General features: G+C 37.5%; 1 protein-coding gene across 1 annotated transcript in view; it reads left to right on the forward strand.

The window, feature by feature from the left end:
- UNC5C (unc-5 netrin receptor C) overlaps positions 1 to 21819 on the forward strand; it is a 423173-nt gene that overhangs the window by 285075 nt on the left and 116279 nt on the right. Inside the window, exon 4 of the mRNA XM_069094396.1 lies at positions 19286 to 19389. Coding sequence (XP_068950497.1) covers positions 19286 to 19389 — 104 coding nt within the window. The remainder of the gene's footprint in view (positions 1 to 19285; positions 19390 to 21819) is intronic.

A 21819-nucleotide genomic window follows, 5' to 3' on the forward strand; every position in this document is an offset into this window, starting at 1 on the left:
GCTTAAATACTTTGACCACATAATGAGAAGACAAGACTCATCGGAAAAGATCCTGATTTGGGGAAAGACTGAAGGCAAAAGGAAAAAAGGTATGGCAGAGGATGAGATGGGAAGATAGTGTCATGGACAGAATGAGCATGAACTTGGACAGACTTCAAGAGATATTGGTGGATAGAAGCGCCTGGCATGCTATGGTCCATGGAGTCATTAAGAGCCAGACATGACAACAACAAAACTTCATATTTCTGTAGAGTATGTCACCATCCTCCCAGTCCTTCAGGCTCACAACTTAGGAGTTACCCTGGACTCCTCACTATCTCTCTCTCCATATCTAATCTGTTGCCAATGCCTATCAATTTCATCTTTGCAACATCTCTTTAAAACTCCCTCTTCTCTCCTCTGACACTGCCATCACTCTACTGCAAGCTCTTATCACCTCATACCTTGATTATTGCAATAGTCTGCTGGTGGATCTGCCTGTCTCAAATTTTTCCCCACTGTGCTGAATAAAGTAATTTCAAGAATCAAAGTTTTTGGTTAAATTATAATCAATTTTATCAAACACAATCAGCATATGATTGACAAAAATGGCTACTTATCTTCTTGTTGGCTACTTTTTTAGGTTTATATGCCTTTGGACAAGAAGTGTTCCATCAAACAGCAATCAATTCTAATTGGTTAACAATTTAATTAGAGGTGGACTCTACAAAGACTCTACAATTTATTCCAGTAATGGACTAAAGAGTGATATCATGTCATTCTTGGATAAAGAGATTATCCATATACTAAGGTCATTCCCAACCGTGGGCAATATGGACAAAAGGATCTGTCTCTACCTAAGCTTGATTGAATGGAATTCACCTTAGACTAGAGATTCTTTGTAAGATTGGGCTGGGTCAATTAGATTTTAGCTTGACTTTCAGAAACTAAGATCTTGAAAATAAAAAAATAAAAGGGGGGGGACTTTTAATCTCCCTAAATCATTATTCATTAATAATCATTTATCTTATCACTCCAGTCCATCCTTCATTCATTCACTAAAGTGATTTTCTGAAAGTGCATATGTGACCATGTCACCACCCCCTGCCTCCACTCAAGAAATTCCCGTAGCTCCTTATTGCCTCCATGATCAAATACAAAATGCTCTGTTTGGTGTTCAAAGGTCTTCGTGACTTAGTTCCTTTCTTCCTTTACAGTCGTCCTACACCTTACTCCCCAACCTGTACTCTCTGATCCACTGACCCTGGCCTCTTGACTGTTTCACAAACCAAATACTCCATCTCTCTGCTCTGGGAATTTTCTCTGGTTGTCCCCCCATGCCTTAAATATTCTCTCTCCTTGACTCTACCTACTGACCTCCCTGGTTTCCTTTAAATCCCAACTAATATCCTATCTTCTATAGAAAGCCTTCCCCAACCCCTCTTGATTCTGTACCTTCCCTCTGTTAATTACTTTTTATTCATCCTGTACATAACTTGCTATATAGATAGATATATTTCTACCTCTATCTACCTACCTACCTATCTATCTATCTATCTATCTATCTATCTATCTATCTATCTATCTATCTATCTATCTCCTGCCATATATGTGTGTATATATACACACATATATAAAGTTGTATACAGGATATATGTATGCATATATACACACACATACATATATCTGTTTATATATTTGTGTGTATACATACACAAACATATTGTCTCCCCCACTAGATTATAAGCTCCTTGAGGGCTAAACTGGACTTTTACCTCTTTTTGTATCCCCAGCACTTCGCATAGTGTCTGGCACGTAGCAGCCATTTAATAAATGTTAATTGATCAATAGTCACTTTGCTCCAAAATTCAGTAATTTCAGAAAAAAATCATTTATTCCCTTGTAGTTTTCCTTACTCTCATTCCCAAATCCCCTCACTTTTGGGGGGCCAGAAGTTGCTGTGACTGGGGCAGAGGCAGACTCTCAAACCAACTAACCCCAGGGTTTGCCCTTTGTTGTTAAAGTGGATGCTAGCTTTGAAATGTTTACTGAAGTTACCCTTATGCAGGATCTATGGATGGGTGCAAATGTGTCACCATCAGCAGTAAAGAAGGCAACTGGCTACAAGTTGGCATGGGCTTGGTTCTAAATTAGAGGGCACATAGAGTGGAAGATGAAAAGAAACGTTTCTCACTTCTGTGTTTAAGAAACCTGCATTCTTTTTTTTTCTTCTCTATTACTTTAAAAAAAAAGATATTTTAAACTCAAATACCAGCACACAGATACAGAATAGAGAAAAGAAACAAAAATAAATCATAGATTTAAATATTAGAACTTAAATAAATACAAAGAAAGAAAAAGCATATCATATGCATAGCAGAAAATAAGAGTTTTAAAAATATGTAACAATAAATTTTCATTTCAACAAAGCCTGCATGATAAATACTATGGATACACACACACACATATACATACGAATATAGACATACTTTCCCAAACAAATTCTACTCCTGATCTTTCTTTTTATGATTGTGCCTGTCTTATTTCCTATTCCTCCTGCCTCCTCAACTTCTACTTGCTACTGTGCCCTGCTATTACTTGCCTACCCCCCTTCAAGGTTCCCTCCCATATCCTCCCATTCCCATAAATCTAAACACTCTTCTATACCCCACATTTACCTATTCCTTACCCTTCCCTCTAAAGCTCCCTCCCTTGTCCTCTCCCCACCCCATGACCCTACTGTTTTACTTTTTCTGAATTTATAAAACTCTTTTCTTCTAAATATATATGTTGTGTTGCCTCTTAAAGCCATTCCCCATGAAAGGCTACCAGAACTACCAGCCCCCCTCCCCCTAATTCCTCTGTATCAATTGTTCCTCTTGCACCTCATTGTATAAAATAATTACTCCTTTTAGGTGTTCCTAAATGGTTTTACTTCTTAAATTCATATCATACTCAGGTTTACCCCAATCTTTCTTACGAGCTACTCAGTTAATAGTAAGAAACTTAGACATACATTTTATGTTTCGCATGCATAAAAAGTAAATGGTCTGGCCTAATTGAATCCCTTATAATGAGTCCTTGGTATGTACCTTATGTTTCTCTTTACTCCTGTATGTCAAATCTTCTATTAAGTTCAGGTTTGTTTATTTGTTTGTTTTTAACAAAGTCTTCAAAGTCTGACAGCTGATCAAATGTCATCTTTTTTCATTCACAATTATGCTTAACTTTGCCAGGTATATTTTCATCCACAGCCCAAGTTCTTTTACTCTTGATATATAGTGTTCCAAGACATGTGGTCCTTTAATGCCTCTGCTACTATGTCTTGTATGATTCTAACTGTGGCGCCATCATATTTAAATTGTTTTATTCTTTTGCTTTTTAACATTTTATCCTTGAGCTGGGGGGTCCAGAATTTGACTATGATACTCATATGAATTTTTCTCATAGGATCTCTTTTAAGTGATCAATGATTTTTTTTCCTATTTCTTCTTTCCCCCCAGTTCTAATGCTTCAGGATAATTTTCTTTAATTATTTCTTGTATCGTTGAATCAAGATTCTTTTTTTTATCATAACTTCCAATTAGTCTGATTATTTTTTATGTTTTCTCTTCTTGATTTTTTCTCCAAATTTGTTTTTCTTATGTTTCACTTTCTTTTCCATTTTTTCTTTATATTTTGTTTAATTATTTCTTGATATCTTTTTTTTTAAAGCAATTGGGGTTAAGTAACTTGCTAAAGGTTACACGGCCAGGTGTTTCTGGGTGGTTGCTAAGTGTCTGAGCCCGGATTCAATCCCCAGGTCATCCCAACCCTGGGGCTGGTGCTCTTACTTGCTGTGCTACCTGGCCACCCCTATTTCTTTTTTTTATGCTTTATTAACTTCTGATTTGCATCATTCGTTTCCATCAGATTTTGAGTTACAAATTTTCTCCCCGTTTTTCCCCTACCCACTGCCCCAAAATAGCAGTCCCACAGGATATCCCCTCCTCCAATCTGCTCTCTCCCATATTTTCTCCCATACCCCTTTCTACTTTTCCAGTGGATCTCTATGCCTCAGTGCCTGTATATCTTATTTCCCAATTACATGTAAGATGGCATTAATAATAGTATATGTATATATATATATGTAAAAAATATATATATATACATACACACACATATATACATATATATGCATATATATTTGAATATTTGATTTTAAAACTTTCAATTCCAGATTCATTCCCTTCCTTCCTTGTCACCCACCCTTACTGGGAAGATACGCAGTTCAGTATAGGTTGTACATGTGCGGCTAATGCAAAACAATAACATAGTAGATATATTGTAAAAGACTGACTATATTTCCCTCCCTCCTATCCCACCTCCCACTTGTTCTATTCTCTACTTTGATCCCGTATATTTTCAAAAATGAGTGCTTCCAACTTCCCTCCTCCCCAGCCTACCCTCCCTTCTATCATCCCCCCTCTCATCCCCTTCCCTCTCTATTCTCCTGGAGGGTGATATACCCTATTTAGTGTGTATTTCACTCCCTCCTCAAGCCAAATTCAATGGGAATAAGGTTGACCCATTCCCTTTTGCCTTCCTATTCTTCCCCTCCATTGTAACCATTTTCCCTTTCCTCTTCTGTATGAGATAGTTTACCCCAATCTGTCTCTCCTCATCTCCTCTCATTATATTCCTCTCACCTCTTAATTTCACCTTTTAAGTATCATTCCTTCCTGTTAAATTGGTTCTGTGCCCTCTATCTATGTATACCTGTAAACATATATACACAAATTCACATATGTATTTGTATGCCCATATACCCTCATATATATATTTCTAATCCCTTCAACTACTGAGAAAAGTTTCATAAGTTACAATTATTGTTTTTCCATGTAGGAATGTTAATAGTTCAGCTTTGATAAGTTCCTTATGATTCCTTTTCCCTGTTTACCTTCTCATGCTTCTCTTGCTTCTTGTATCTGAATGTCAAATTTTCTATTCAACTCTGGTTTTTTCAGCAACAATGCTTGAAACTCCTCTATTCCACTGAATGACCATATTTTCCCCTGAAACATGATACTCAGTTTTGCTGGGTAGGTGAAGCTTGGTTTTAATCCCAGCTCCTTTGCCCTCCAGAATATCATATTCCAAGCCCTTCAATCCCTCAGTGTAGAAGCTGCCAGATCCTGGGTTATCCTGGTTGTGTTTCCACAATATTCAAATTGTTTCTTCCTGGCTGCTTGTAATATTCTCTCCTTAATCTGGGAATTCCAGAACGTGGCTATAATATTCCTAGGAGTTTTCTTTTGGGGATCTTTTTCAAGAGGTGATCGGTGGATTCTTTCAACCTCTATTTTGCCCTCTGGTTCTAAAACATCAGGGCAGTTTTCTTTGAGAACTTCCTGGAGGATGATTTCTAGGTTCTTACTTTGAGCATGGCTTTCAGGCAGTCCATTAATTTTTAAATTATCTCTCCTGGATCTATTTTCCAGGTCAGTGGTTTTTCCCATGAGATATTTCACATTGCCTTCTATTCTTTCATTCGTTTGGATCTGTTTAACAGCATCTTGATTTCTCATAAAGTCATTAGCTTCCATTTGCTCCAATCTAATTCTGAAGCAATGATTCTCCTCATTGAGTTTTTGAGATTCTTTTTCCATCAGGCAAATTTGGCTTTTTAAGGAATTCTTCTCCTCATTGCCTTTTTGAGCCTCCTTTGCCATTTGAGTCAGTCTGTTTTTTAAGGTATTATTTTCCTCAGTCAGGCTGTTGACTCTCATTTCATAATTTTTTGCATTGTTCTCATTTCTCTTCCCAATTTTTCTTCCACTTCTCTTATTTGGTTTTCAAAATCTTTCTTAAGGCCCTCTATGGCCTGTAACCAGCTTGTATTTTCCTTTGAAGCTTTTGGTGCAGGAGTTCTGACTTCACTGTTTTCCTCCTGTTCCATGCTTTGCTCCTTTTTGTCCCCAAAATAGGAGTGTATTGCTGGAATCTTCTGTCTGCTTTGTTTCCTTTGCCTGCTCATTTTGCCACTCAATTACTTGACTTTTGGGCTTTCTGCCACAGTAGGACTCTGCCACCAGACAGGGGAGCTTTCATCCCAAAAGCTGGAGTTTTCTCAGCTGCCAGAGGTATTAGATGGGTGCCCTCTCTGAGGTCTCCACACGCTCTGGCAAGCTGGACACACACCCCAGAACCTCCACCCTAGACTGCAATCCAGATCCGAGCAGGTTAAAGCAAGAGCAATTACCCCTCAGACTGGTGCTTGGTCCCCCTATACTCTGCAGGCCAAGAGCTGAAGCCACCATGGTGCTGGTTGGCTGTGCTGGAGTCTTAGCGGCTTTTTGCCCTGGGGGTAAAAGCCATGCACTCCCACTTACTGGTCCCAAAGTCCAGACTGTACTGACCTCTCACTTTGTCCTTTGTGTCTATGTGTTGATAAATCTGGAAACCGCCACAGCTGCTGCTGATCTGGAGTTTCTCTGGCTGGAGGCTGGTCAGGCCTGCCTTGGGGCTGGGCTCGGCTCCCAGAGCACTGTGCTGGATTCCTGCTGTCCTGCCAGGCTGTCCTCAGCGGGAGGTTAGCTTCTCTGTGTCATTTTGTGGGTTCTGCAGCTCCAAAGTTTGTTTAGAGTCCCCTTTTTACATGGATTGGGGAGGGTGGAAGCCGGAGCCAAGGGAAGGTTGTGCTTATACTCCGCCATCTTGACCCCGCCCCTATTTCTTGATACCTTATGACTTCACAGGCTTAACCTTGTCCAATTCTAATTTTCAAGGTGTCATTTTCTTCCTTAAGATTCTGGATCTCCTATTCTAATTGGTTGACTTTCCTTTCATAATCTTCTTGCTTTTCTTGGATTATTCTTTTTTTTTTTAGCCTTTCCTCCATCTCTGTCACTTGATTTTTAATCTTTTTGAAGATCTTCCATTAATTTGGGGGGGCATTTGATATGACTCTTTGGTGGTTTCTTTACATCAATATCCTTCTCTGAAGATGAACCCTGGTCTTCTCTATTGCCATAATAACTTTCTAGGATTAGTCTTCCTCCTTTGCCTGTGCATTTTTTTTGGGGGGGAAAAATAGCTTCATTATTTGTAATCACCTCTAGCCCTGGGGTGTGAGGATGGTGCCTGTTGCCCCAGATCTTTAGTTTTCCCCCTAGCCCGGAGCCAAAGCCAAGCCTTCAACCTCCTGTATCCTGCCCCACCCCACCACTTCTGCACTCACCTGGCCTATTCTGGCTCCTTGTCACCCCTTCTACTCTTTGCAGCACAGCTGCATCTGGCTCTTCTCATCAGCAGAGGTTATCTTCCTGGGCTCTACCTCCCAACTCCCTTCCCTATTCCAGGGTAAAAGTTGCTGTGGCTGGGACAGAGGCATCCTCTCAAACCAACTAACCCCAGGGCTTACGGCTTTTGTTTAAGTAGCTTGCTGCAGGTTTGTAAAGTGGAGCCTGGCCTGGGAGTGTCTACTGAACGTCACAGGGACCAAACTTCCTCCTGGGATTTTCCTTCAGATCTTCTTGAACTGTCCTAGAAGACCTCTGTTGTGCACCTATTTTTACTTATTTTTACCTGCACTTTGTTCACTCTAAGAGATAAGTTTTATCTCTTTTGTGGGGGGAAATCTTGAGAGGTTGGAATTTTCTAACCTACTCTGCCATCTTCCCAGAATCCTCTCCTGAAACATGCATTCTTTAGTGAGGATGGAAGAATTGTGCTTTATTCAATGCTGATTATTTACACATTAAGAGAAAATATTTTAGCCTCTAAGATATTTATGAACATCAAATATCACCTTAAGAAACTACAGATTAAAATTATTATAAACTTCAGTCAGATTAATCCTTAGCATAAAATCACTTGTGAGTTCTTTTTCACGTTTTCATAAAAGGAGGCAAAATTCTATGGGACTTGATGAAAAACATGATTTTTTTTATTTTATTTTTGGTTTGAATACAAGGCAGAGAACAAAACTGTTTATAGTTTTTAAACAAATAATTAAGATCTGTAAACAGACAAAAAGAAACATCCGTAGTCCCAATGTAGATCTTTTGGTCAGTTTGTGTTTTAATATTCCAAAAATGAGTATCAAAGAAAGAGAAGGGAGGAAAGGTCACTTGTGATTTTCACAATTTGAATAAAAAAGAAGTTATTTTAATTTGTATTTTATTTATTAAGGGGGAAAATGAAAACTATCTAATATCTTCATAATCTCCTCCCGCCTAAACTTCAAATACAACTGGAAGAGTTGCTAAATTTTAAAATACTTTTTCCATATTTTTTTTAATTCAGGAAAGACTCTGGAAAGTAGAACTGTAGCAAACTCTTTAGGTTATCTGACATCAAGCCAGATTTATTTTTTCATTTTGAATAAGTACTAAAAGTCTTGAAAACCTACATGGATCATACCCAAATCTCTTGTACGCAAGTTTGTTCACGGTAAGTGATTTATCCTTAATAGTCAGGTATGATGTCATAAAAATATGTAGTACTCTACCACGAACTTACTAGAGTATATTTAGCCCTTTCTATCACTTTCAGAGGAAAGTTATATTATTCACTTTTCTAGGCATCAGTATTATTATTTTGTGTGATCACTAAATCATTGTTTGCTCCAAAAGACACTTTTTAGTCCATTAAAAAAATAAACAAAAAAGACATTCACCACATATAATGTGTTTGATGTAATTTTTTGCATATGTATGCATATGTGGATATATATTCACATATATACTATTAATACTATACTAAGAATTTTGGAACAACCTATATGTATATGGCATGTGTATACATAAACACATGGCTGTGTATATACATGCATATACATGCACACATATGGACATACATACTACATACACACATAATATCCCCAAAATCTTTAAGCTATTAAAGCTTAAACTGTAGTAGCAGTAGTAATGGTGATGGTGGTGGTGGTGGTGGTGGTGATAGTGGTGCTGCTACTAGTAGTAGTAGTAGTGGCAGTGGTAGTAGTGGTAGTGGTGGTGGTAGTAGTAGTAGTACTAGTATTACTAGTAGTAGTAGTGGTGGTGGTGGTAGTAGTAGTAGTAGTAGTAGTAGTAGTGAATAGCTAACATTTATATAGCACTTACTATGTGCTAGGCACTGTGCTAAGTGCTTTACAATTATCTAATTTGATCCCCACAACAACCCTGAGAGTCAGGTGCTATTGATTGTTATCCTCATTGTATGGCTGAGGAGACTGAGGCAGACAGAGTTTAGGTGACTTGCCTAGGGTCATGCAGCTAGTATATATCTGAGACCTGGTTTGAATTGGTCTTCCTGGCTCCAGACCTGGCACTGTACCACGCAGCTGCCAATAAGACTTTGATGTACCCTATGTGTATGTGAATATATATGTATAAATGTGCTTATATATGTATACATGCATGTATGTATGTGTGTTCATGCAAGCTTTAATAGCTTAAAACTGCACTAAGATTTTCAGAACACCCTGTATATATATATATATAGTCCTGCCTCCTCTAACTTATACTTACTTGGAGAATGGAAAAACAAAAACACAATTTTAGAGTATAAATGCCATGCATCTCACTAATGCAGATTTTACATGTTTAATGCAAAGTCAGTCACATATTAGGGGATCCAGAGCATCATTCTGGTTAAAGTGTGGAAGTCTCATTTGGGAGATCCACCATGGTTCATGAATTAGATTGAGTTTTAGGGAGGTCAAATCCCTAATCTGCTGTACTGGCATGGAGTACAATGCCCCACTTCTGAGACACACTAATAGATTTGAAAATGTTTATTAAAATGACTGTGCAAGGGAGGTAAGGGCGAACTTTCAGAGTAATGCCTTCTAAACATATAAATTGCACCTGGGCAGTCATACCATGTAAACAAATAAAATATAATTAAAAGTAGGGTCTGATCAGTGGCAAAGGAAAGATACAGAGAAAATGTTCCAAGAAAATATGTCTCCAGCTATTGGATGAACAAAGAAAGTATAGCAAATCTTAGTCAGCAACAAAATGTCTGCTTTAGAGGAAAGCTGAACCCATCCCCTGACCCTCCAATGTGGTATTGTCTAAAGACCCCTAGACCACAAGTGACCAATTTATCACATCTCTTCCGCTAACAAACTATGCAACCCTGTACAAGGTAATTTAAATCAAAGGTTCTTAATCTGGGTTAGGTAAATAACATTTTGATGGCTATTTCAATATATTTACTTTGCATTCCTATGCATATTATTTTATGTATTTAAAACTTTTTTTTCTGCTTAGGGGTCCATAGATCTTAACGGATTGCCAAAAAGATATATTACACACACAAAAATTAAGTGCCCCTCTTTAAGTTTATTGAGTCTCAGTTAATCATCAATAAAATAAGGTAGAAGTAGATCTTCTTCATCCCAAATATTCCAATTCATGCCCCAGTGAGAATTTTCTCATCCTGAATCATCTATATCGACTGTCTACACAGATAAGGTTATCTGTATAATTGCCAGATTTCCACTTGGCAGAATTCTGTGCAATGACATTTAATGACTATCTCCTGACAAGATTTATTTAAACATCTGTAACTCCACAGCATTTTAAAATCCTAGCACTGAAAAATGATCATTCAACTTTTTCCGAATTTTCAGAATTAAGTTTTGAAAATAGTAATAGTGATAAATTCAACAACTGCTTCTTTTTTAAAATCACTTATTAATCAATTATATTATGCTTTGGGATCAATACAAAGTCTAGGAAAAAGAAGACTGTAAACTAATGAGAGCTGGGATTGTTCCATCACATACATATAAAACCCCAGTTCCTAATATAGGACCCAGCATAAGTAGGATCTTCATCAATACTAATTTATTGTTAAGACAGAGCTCCTGTGTGATGGTATAAGACATATCAAATTCATGCATTATCGCAATGATTGTTGTCCTTCCTTTTTGAAGAGGACCAATGACATCACAGGTGACGTCCTGTCTTGCTTGTGAATTGGATTTAAGTGAGGCAGAGATACACAAAGCTGTCTGCTTCTCTGAGGGTTTTGTTTATGATAAATAAAAGTATGTTTAGAATTATTTTACATATACATACACACACATATGCATACTTATTTGTGTCTAATGGTAGCCATTTCTGGGGAGAGGGAGGGAATAAAAAAAAGGAAAAAAAGTTGCATGATAGCTTTATTATATTTAAAAGAAATAGCAAGTTGTACATAAAAGATTTGTATTTTCATGTGCAATTATCCTTTAAAAAATTCTACTATGTTATGGAAATGCTTGTTTTATTTCATAAATTAAAAATAAATAAAATTAAAACAAAAAGTAAAACAAAGTCATCAGTCTCACTCTCCCTTCCTGAGTCATCCGAGTCCAGTGATAGGACAAAAGTCCAGTTTATGGCCTAGGGTGTAATGGATGACCTTGGCATCTTCAGCCCCTGATAAAGCTCTAAGCTGCTTCAGCCTTCTTCAAGGCAGCTGGGGAATAATTTTCCCCCCATTCCATCCAGGAAGGTCTACTCATGCCTGGGGTAGACATCCCCCTGACTCACCCACAGGTTTGGGCCTGTCAATTTCTTTCAACCTTGTTTAGCCTGTTTGCTGAGATGGTTTCCTGGGGTGTGACTGCACATGCTACTACAGGTTCTTAGAGCCACAAGTGAGAGCTGAGTGAAGCAGGTAGACCCCAAGGTAGATGAGCAACTCTGAAAAGGGCTTGGCCAATCATCACCACAGAGAAGCTTGTCACCTGAAAACCCCATACACCCCATTATTATTGTTATCATATGCAGTATAACAAGAAAAGCATATTCAGGAGGTTAAATTTAAGTAGAAAGGATTTGTTTTTAAAGACACCACATTTCTCCAGGACTTTCTTAACTTTTAGCAATGGTAAATTGGACATTGAGCAAGCTGAATCTTCATGAATTAAAAAGCAATTGAGAGAGAGTAACAGAGACAAATGAGACAGATGAGACAGAGACAGAGAGAAGAGAAAGAAGAGGAAGAGAGAGAGAAAGAGAGAGAGAGTCAATATCACAATATCAAAAAGAAATCTAGAAGTTGAGATACACGACTCCATATTGCTTTTAAAAGAATAGAACAAGCCTGGCCCTGGAAAGTGCAAGTTGGGTCTGCCTTGAGCTCAAACCAGATAAGTTTCCTAGTAACAAACAAGGAAGAAAACAATAAAAGGAGGTGTGTACAGGGGAGGTGAGAAACACAGAAACATACTTGAATTCTGCTTTGCTCTCCAGAGGTGCATTGCCTTCAGTTACTGCTCTATCAACCAGGCATGGGGAAGAAAGAGAGAAAAGAGAGATCAAAAATTCCTTTAAAAGCCTTCTGTGTTCTAAGCTCAACTCATTCCTTCCAGGCTAGTCAGGTCATATGTTGTTATTTTTCTCTCTTTCCAGTTGACCCTTTGGGTCCCTGACAATATCATACCTTCCCCATGCCCATCACCATGTGTGCCAGATCTGAGGGTTAGTCAAGGTGTCATTTATTCCAGCCACTTGACTTACTGGGGGTCCTTTTTCAGAATCCTTTCTCTGGCTAGAGACAAGTGGGAGAAGGTGCTATTGTGTTCCCCTTTCCAAACGGCTGTGAAGTATAACTCAATGTCAGTCAACAATTATATTACTAAAGCCACTGCTAAGACCCAAGCCTTCTGACTCCTAATCCACTCAATCATTAAGTACTTATTAAGCAAGAAATGAGGGATATATGTACAAAGAATGAAATAAGCCCTAGTGGTAAAGAGCTTACCTTCTAATGAAGGGGTTGATAATTATATATAAAAATATATACTGTGTAAATATCAAATTAATAAATAATAATTTGAGGCCAGTCAGTTACCCTTAACATAGTTTAGCCCATTTGCTAAGAGGGGTTTCTGGAGTGTGGCTGCACATGCTACAGCTTCTTAGAGCTACAGGTGAGAGTTGAGTGAAACAGGTAGACACCAAAGGTATATGAGCAAACCTGATAATAAATAAATGAATAAGTAATTAAATTACTTGATAAAATAAATAAAAATATATGGATATGAACACACACATACACATATTCCAAGTAATTAACTACAAGTTACTTTGGGAGAGAGGACACTGGCGCTTGGGGAAATCAGGAAAGACTGCTAAGAAGATGGTTCTTGAGGTATAAGAGGCAAAGATAAGGTGGGAGTATATTCCAGGCAGCTGAAACAGGAGATGGGAATGTCATGAGGGAGGAAACGAAGGCAATTTTGGCTAGCTCACAGAGTGTGGGAAGAGGAATAATATCCAATGAGACTTCAAAGATAGCTTGGTGCCAGGTTATGTAGAGCTTTGAAAGCTAAAAGTAGGAGTTTATATTTTATCTTGGTGGCAATAAAAAGTCAATGGAATTGAATGCACAGGGGAGTCACATGACCATATTTGAATTTAAGAAGATTTCCTTGACACCGGTGTGCAGGATAGACTAGAGTGGCCAAATCAAACCAATAAGCATTTATTAAGTGCTTACTATATTCCAGATGCTGAGTGATGGGGAAATAAGAATGACAGTCACTGCACCTGAGAAGTTTCTAAGAGGGGAAGATAACATTTAAAAGCATAACAGGGAGTTGTAAAGGGAGGAAAAGGGAGAGAGGAGGGGGAAACCATAAAAGTATCAATGCAGAGCATTGTGGGGAAAGTCCTGATTGAGAAGAGTAGAGCCTGGAAGGAAAGACTTGGCAAGGCTGGGCAGCTTCCTTTAAATGACAGTTCTAGAAGGATCCAGCCAATCAGGAGAGACCACTGGGATTGAATGCTGAGAGGTCTGAGGCAGGGAGACCTAATAGGAAATGTCACAATAATCCAGGTAGATGAATACCTGAAATGAGGAGGTAATTGCCTTAGTTGAAAGAAGGGTTCTGATACTAGAGATGTTGAGTAGATGGAAAGATTTTGCAACTTTTGGTTATGTGGGTTCACCAAGAGTAAGAAGTCCAGGACAATAGTCAAATTATGACCTTGGGACACTGGAAAGATGGTGGTACCTCCAACAGAAAGAGGGAATTTGGAATAGGGGAGGATTTAGGGAGAAAGATAATGAGTTCCGGTTTAGATATGTTAAATTTAACATATCTGAGGCATCCAGTTTGAAATGTCCAATAGGTAATTGGTGATGTGAGAATAAAGCTCAGGGGAGAGACTGCAGCTGAATAGAATTCTGAAAGTCATCTGCATAGAGATGACTGATGAAAGTCATCATAGAAAATCATAGAGATTAACTGATGAAAGCTGATGAAAATACCAAGGGAGAGAGGAAAGTATAGAGGAAGAATAAATAAGAAAGGCAGAGCAGAACGTTTTCACTATAGAGTTCCAAAGTTATTTTTGCTATACCTAGTCCAAAGAAGAAATAATATAAAATATAGTATATGTGATATAGAATAAAAAGGGGAATTATGGTCCTCTATTAATTCTTAACTAAGGATTTTTATATAGTAAACTCTGTATACAAATAATCAAGCACCTATGATAAAAATGCTAAATGTGTATATGCATATTTATAATTATGTAGTTATGGTAATATATATATATACTTTAAAAACAAATTCTTACATAGGATAGATAGCAAATAATGGGAATACTAACTGACACATAAGACCATAAAAACATAGTGTATTTTAAAATTTATGAAGCACTCTATATACATTATTTCATCTAATCTTGACAAGAATTCTCTCAATAAGGTCCTTTGGTTCTCTCATATACCTTTTGTATAGTCATGTTTGCAGATCAGGAAATTGAGGGTCAAAGAAGATGAATGACTTCAGTATTGCCCCTGATACCTATCTAATCATCAAGCCTCTTTCTTCTTCCCTCATCTATATTCATCTTTTTCCTGTATCCTTTCTCCGCCATCTCCAACACATCTTTCACCCAGCTGCTAAAATCATCTTCTTTCATGCTAACCCCCACCCAGTTTCATCTCTTCTATGGAAGTTTTACACGTGGAAAAGTTTCTCACCTGGAAAAAAATCCTTCTCTCCCTAAACCTCTCATGCTACTTTAACTGTTCAATGCATTTTTAGTGGGCAGAAATATTGTCATTCTGTAAGATTTGTTTTCCTGCTGATTTCTGCCTGAAAAGTGTCCATCATGTTTAATCATTTGTCTCTCTTGTGTTAGCTCTGCCTAGAGGGAATCTTGTCTTAAAAAATTAAAATTAAAAAAACCATTAAACACCACTGCCCCATTCCTGAAGAAGGAAGGAACCTCATAAAAGATCTCCTCTTTATCTATAGGCATTGTTCTATTATGCTAGATTCCTGAATTATAGCTAGAGAAGGAGTTTCCTGGAAGAAATTGAAAGGGCTTTTCAGGAAGTGTTACCTTATGGGAGTTAAAATTTTTTTTTAAATGAGATCACTGTAGCTATTAAATAGTGGTCCAATAAATAAAACTCAGACATTAAAATATTATATATGATTATGCCTGAATGTCTAAAATATATACATTGTGAGGTACAGTTTCTATTGTAATTTAAAATCCAAATCTTTGATGGTTTTTTTTATAATGGTGGAAAACACACACACACACAGTAACCCTTACAAAGACAGATATGCAGCAATCAGAGTACACTATATACACAATTGGCCAATTTGTCACAGAATTTGTATTCTCTGTCATTTCCCCTATTTTTTTAATATTCAGATTCATTGTTCTTAATAAATATTTTTCTCATTTTGAGGACCTCTAACTCAGTAGTTATAAAGACAACATCCTATCTATCAACAAGTGGAGAGCTCTTATTACCCTGAAGCATTTATCTGACTTCTGACCTCATTTGTTTTATTTTTTGTTTTAAAGCAATTGGGGTTAAGTAACTTGCTCAAGGTTACACAGCCAGGTGTTTCTGGGTGGGTGCTAAGTGACTGAGCCCGGATTCAATCCCAGGTCGTCCCGACTCTGGGGCTGGTGCTCTTACTCACTGTGCTACCTGGCTGCCCCCTCATTTCTGAACTGAAATTATTCTCTCAAAATTACCAATGACCTAATTGCCATATCTTATGGACTTTGCCCAATCTTCATGCTTTTTGACCTCACTGAAGTTTTTGAGACTCTTGATAGCCTTCTTCTCCTTGGTCATCTACTCTCTACATTTTCTCTGCCTATTCCCAATGCCTAAAATGCCTCCTTCTAGGGGCAGCCAGGTAGCACAGCAAGTAAGAACACTGGCTTCAGTGTCAGGACGACCTGGAAATCGAATCCGGGCTCAGACACTTAGCACCTACCCAGAAACACCTGGCCGTGTAACTTTGAGCAAGTTACTTAACCCTGATTGCTTTAAAAAAATAAAATAAAATAAAATAAAATACCTCCTTCTTCCTTTTTACCTCCTGACTTCTTCCAAGATTCAGCTAAAGTCCCACCTTCTGGAAGAAACCTTTCCATGTCCCCTTTACTGTTTGTTATTTTGTCCTGGGATCAGCTCTAATTTACCCTGTTTCTATCTTGTTTTACCTAGTTATTTGCATGGATTTCCTGATTAGAATGTGAGGTTCTTGAGGTCAGTTTTTTGTTAATTTGTGTATTATTTGCTTTTCTTTTTATTACCAGAACTTAGCAAAACTGCCTGGCATATAGTGGGTGATTCTATAACTAATAATTGTTGACCAATTGCATAAGTCCGTATCATCAAAGAGTATTTCCCCCATCACACAGATATCTTCCCAACTACCCTGTGCTTTTGAGTTATGCCTCAAAAAAATAGCAGCTCTCACGTGCAACATATTAAGAAAAAATTAACAAGAATTTCCTAGTTTCTCCAGTGAAATACAGCTATACAGAGGCATCATAGGATCATGGATTTAGAACTGGAAGAGACTTAACATAGCATCTAGTCCAGCCCCCTCATTTTATAGATGAGGCTTCAGGAGGTTGTGACTTGCCCAGGTTACACAAGTCAGTGTCAGAGGCAGGGTTTGGACCCCTGTTTTCCTGACTCCAAGTTCAGCATATGACTATGCCATGTTACCTTTCCAGGTACAATAAAAGAGGCAAAATGTTATTTTATTCTGCAAAATGCAGAATCCTTGTCCTACCTCTGCCATTAACTAGAAGTGTGACCTTGGGCAGTTCATTTCAACTCTCTGGGTTTCAGTTTACTCCTTTGCAAATCAAGTGGAATTGAACTGTGTTATCTTGCAAAGTGCCTTCCAGTTCTGTGAAAAATGAATTCTGTTCCATTACTTTCCATGATTATCAACTAAATAACTGCCCCTTTCCAAGAATTTCCATTCTTGTTTTTGTGTATGAAAAAGTAGGAAGACTTTGGCTACCCTAGCTCTATACAAGTATTCTAAATAGTCTTGAACAGAGAACAATTCCCATAGGATAAATTGTACTGCAAAATGAGAAGCTGAGGTAAAGATTCCTCCAGAGAATCTTTTAAATGAGTCACTACTAGTTACACTGAAAGCATTAGCTTTATACTTAAAACGGAACGTGGTATGTGAATCATTGACTTAATAGGCTGAGAGGATGTCTCCTGTGTATTTTATTTAGAAATTGGGATGAAAGGAAATATAAATAATTCTCAAAATTCCATCTGATGAAACTCTTATAATTTATCATTGTAATGAATTGAACATGTAAAACATTATCTAGGAATAATATCAATACCCATTGTTATGGACAGGTAATATTTTTTAAAATGAAGTTGATTTCTCAAAGTATTTCTATCTATAAAAGTTGTTATGAATTTCTATAGTGATCATAATTCCTGACTTCTTCTGTTTGGGGAGGAAATGAAGATAATATAATTTAGCCATAATACAAGATAAACTCTTTGAGGGTAAGAAATGGTTTGTTCTTTTGTCTTTATATCTCTAGATCCTAGCACAGCATCTGATATGTAGTTCAGGGCTGGAGAATCTGCAGCCTCAAGGCCACAGGTGTCCTAGATCCTCAAGTGTGGCCCTCTAGATTTAAAGGGCTGCACTTGAGGACCTTAAGAACCACCTGTAACTTTGAGGCCACAGGTTTTCTACCCCTGTGCTTAGTAAAATGTCTGCTGACTGATTGAATGGTTAATTACTTGATGGATAAAACTTTTCATAGTATTTATTTACACAGCTACCTGACTTTTAGATGGAGCTATTTTGAAGCTTCATCAAGCTTTGCAGCCACTAAGATTTATAAATATTTAAAAAAATGTAAAACAACAAATCTGTGTCAATTGAGGAAGCTTCTGTACCAGGAATTTCTAGGGATGTAATCACAGGTCTAGACTTCCTTTCTTCTTCCTCTATCCCCCCCCCCAAAAAAAAAGCAGAAAGCAGAACTTACTTGGGTTTTTTATGGATCTGACACACAAGAGTCCAGAAATACTGAAACCTTAATATTTAGTTAATATAAGGAGAGAGAAAAAGTGTTGTGTGCTTAAGAAACGAGATGGGTATAGAAAGAAATGATAATTGAATCTGTTAAATCAAGATGACCTGAGAGATGAGGGAGATGCGAGTGGTCAATATCATTGAGCAAATTGTATTACTGAAGACACTAATTTGCGGTCACTTTCATAATGGCTACAAATGCTCAAAAGACAAAATACTAAGGAATTCAAAGATGAAAATATCATATTATAATAATTTCCTTTAGCGAACATACCTAATAGTTTTTATTTCCTTGAAATAGCTTCCTGGTAAGAAAACTTCTTCCACCAACACAAAACAGCTACTCTTTTGTATCTTAAAGTCTTAGGGAGTCAGGGGGAAGGGAGAGGCACAGAGACAGTACGTGTCAAAGGTGTAATTGGAATCTAGTCTTCCTGACTGAGACTGGCTTTTTATCTACTATATACCCCACTGACTCTCACATATACATGCTCTGATTAAAAGTCTGAGCAGCAAGGCTGTAATAGATAGAGAACTGTTAGGCTTGATTAGAAAAATAGTTTAGAGATTCATAGATTCAGGGCAGGAAAAGATTTTAGCAGACACTAGTAGATACTGATACTGATTCCTGCTATATCATTTTGTCAACATTCACTGAGGCAAAATGTAGGTGTGATCCATACGTGTATTTGTATGTATTACTGTACATAGGATATGCTTATGTACATATCTGTGTATATGTTCATGTGTTTATATATTTACATGTGTGTATGCATGTATGTGCATATTTCTCATAATTCCAAGTACAAATTACAGGAATGTCTCATCTAACAGTAATAATGACAGTAGTCATAAAAAGAGTATTACTAACACTGCAGGTTGCCACAACACTTTCTAACAGAGAACATCTGTTAACCTAATTGAAACACACACTGTTCCACCTCTATTTTCCAGATCTTCGCAAGACTTTTGAACAAGAACCTTTAGGAAAGGAAGTGTCATTGGAACAGGAAGTCCTGCTACAGTGTCGCCCACCCGAAGGCATACCCATGGCTGAGGTGAGTGACCAACAATTTCCTGCATTTAGCAAGTGGCACTTAGTTACCCTAACTGAGGCCTAATCCATGGCTAATGGCGCAGTGAATTAAGGTATGGCATGATAAATGGGTGATAATGGAGTCCTAACTGCCTGCTGCTGGCAGAATAGATTGATTGGGAACTGATTGATGACTTGGGAGTCAATTAGAATGCCCCACTGGACAAGGCTACAGGCAACTTAGTTTAATTTTTTTCATTCCCTTTCAAGAAAATGGAACACTGCAGTATTTTATCTGGCACCTGGTAAGAAAACTACCTGATAAGATATATGAATATGCCCCTGTTTCTTTTTCTTTTTTTGTCATTAAAAGAATAGGATTTGCTGAGCCAGAAGCAAGTTTGACACTTATATTCCTATCAATATTTGAATGATTTTATCCTGACTACACCAAGACTCACAAGAACCATGTCTACATGATAGCAGACACTTGTTTGGGGCAAAGAATTACCTGATGCATGTGTCTATAGGTGTTAGCTTTGCAAAGGGAAAGTTTAGCCCAGCATTTACTACATATATTTATTTTTGCTATAATGAAAGAAGTGTTACATACAAAAACCTTCTGACCACCTGTCAATAAATCATTCCAGGTCAAATCCTTCTCCTGGTTATCTTTAACAACCTAAAGTGCTTTTTCCATATGTAGACATGTTTACATATGTTTTTGCTTAGTATCATACTCTGGAGAGGTCTGACAAATGACTTCCCAAACCTTGAGCAGGACAGTGAGCATTTGTTATGCTAATTGATCATTTAAAATCTTACAACTCATTCCTCTCAGACCATAGAGGGGAAAAAATCCAACTCTTTATTGAAAGTTTAGTCATTTATCTCAGTTAATGACCTCTAGACTAAGACATTCACTAGGTCACCAGAACAAAGGGTTCTGAATTCATATGCTGATTAGTAAATTAGCAGTTAACTTACAAACTGCTAATTACAATGCATTACTTGAAAGTTTATTTTTTCAGTGACTTTTATTTCCTCTCTACTATATAAAGGAGATCTTTTCTATGTAATAATAAGTTGAAACCAACTTGGAATGATTTATCAAAAGGATTGTATTACCTTCATCCTGGACAAGAAGTTAGGGCTTCTGAGAACATCTCAATTCTCAGAGAATCAAGAATTAACAATTAACAAAACAGTAACTCTGTGACTCCATACCCTTTCCCATTTTAGGAGGTGAAGATTGATTTCACTTTAAAAAACTTATCAAAAAATTATCTAAGAACCGGGGCGGCCAGGTAGCACAGCGAGTAAGAGCACAGGCTCCAGTGTTGAGAAGACCTGGAGATCGAATCCCCGGCTCAGACACTTAGCACCCACCCAGAAACACCTAGCCGTGTAACCTTGAGCAAGTTACTTAACCCCAATTGCTTAGGGGCAGCCAGGTGGCTCAGCGCACCAGCTCCACTGTTGGGATGACCTGGATGAAATCCGGGCTCAGATACTCAGCACCACACCCAGAAATAACTGGCCGTGTAACCTTGAGCAAGTTACTTAACCCCGATTGCTTTAAAAAAAAAAAAATTATCTAAGAACCCCACACCAATCTGAAGTTTTGATTCGGAGTTGACATTTGCAATTGAACATGTCCCATGGAAAATGCATAGCAACACTCCCACAGGTATTTTTACTACTTTTTTTCAAGAGAAATACCTTGAAGATGACATTGCGTGGGATTTCTGGTATTCCTCTAAGATCTTAGACTTAGCCATGGTTACAGCTAATTCATCAAATAATGAAAAACCTGATGCCCTGGAAGTGAGATCAACAGTATGATTTAGTCTGATTAGTAGGAAGGCAAAACTTATCTCTGTTGATATTTCTTCTGTAGGTGTATCTGCAGCTACATCTGTCTCCTTAATTGTATTTTTTTTAAGTCTAATGTAAACTTCTTCCATACTACATTAAAAATTGAAATATATCATCCAAGTAGCACTTATATCTATAGATACATGATTATAGCTCAATGTATCTCAAAGTGAACTTATCTCAGCAAAAATCTCCAGTGAGACAAGATCCTAATAATTAGACATCTTTTCTAAGCTCCATAAGAGAGTGGTGTACTTTGTCAAGTAGTAAAGATTCATGACTGCAAGCTAATTGGCTGTGAATTTTATTTGTACCATCATCAGGGAAGAGACCAATTAACACTTGGCAAGCTCAAAAATCATATACCCATTTGACACTAAAAAGAACTATTCTTAATGTGTTTTTCTTTTTCCTTTTTGAAGTCAGAAGAGGGATCAAGCATGCATACTGGCTAGCAGCCTAAGACAGCTTCTGTGTAGACTCTTTTCAACACTATTATAATCACAAAGACCAGAGGCTAATGAATATCTTAATATGACACTTTATTACTGCCATTTGCTCAAGAGGGCGAGAT

The sequence above is a fragment of the Petaurus breviceps genome, unplaced genomic scaffold (assembly GCF_028583685.1).
Source record: "Petaurus breviceps papuanus isolate PSGF00001 unplaced genomic scaffold, PetGlider_PUasm1.0 126, whole genome shotgun sequence".
Lineage (NCBI taxonomy): Eukaryota > Metazoa > Chordata > Mammalia > Diprotodontia > Petauridae > Petaurus > Petaurus breviceps.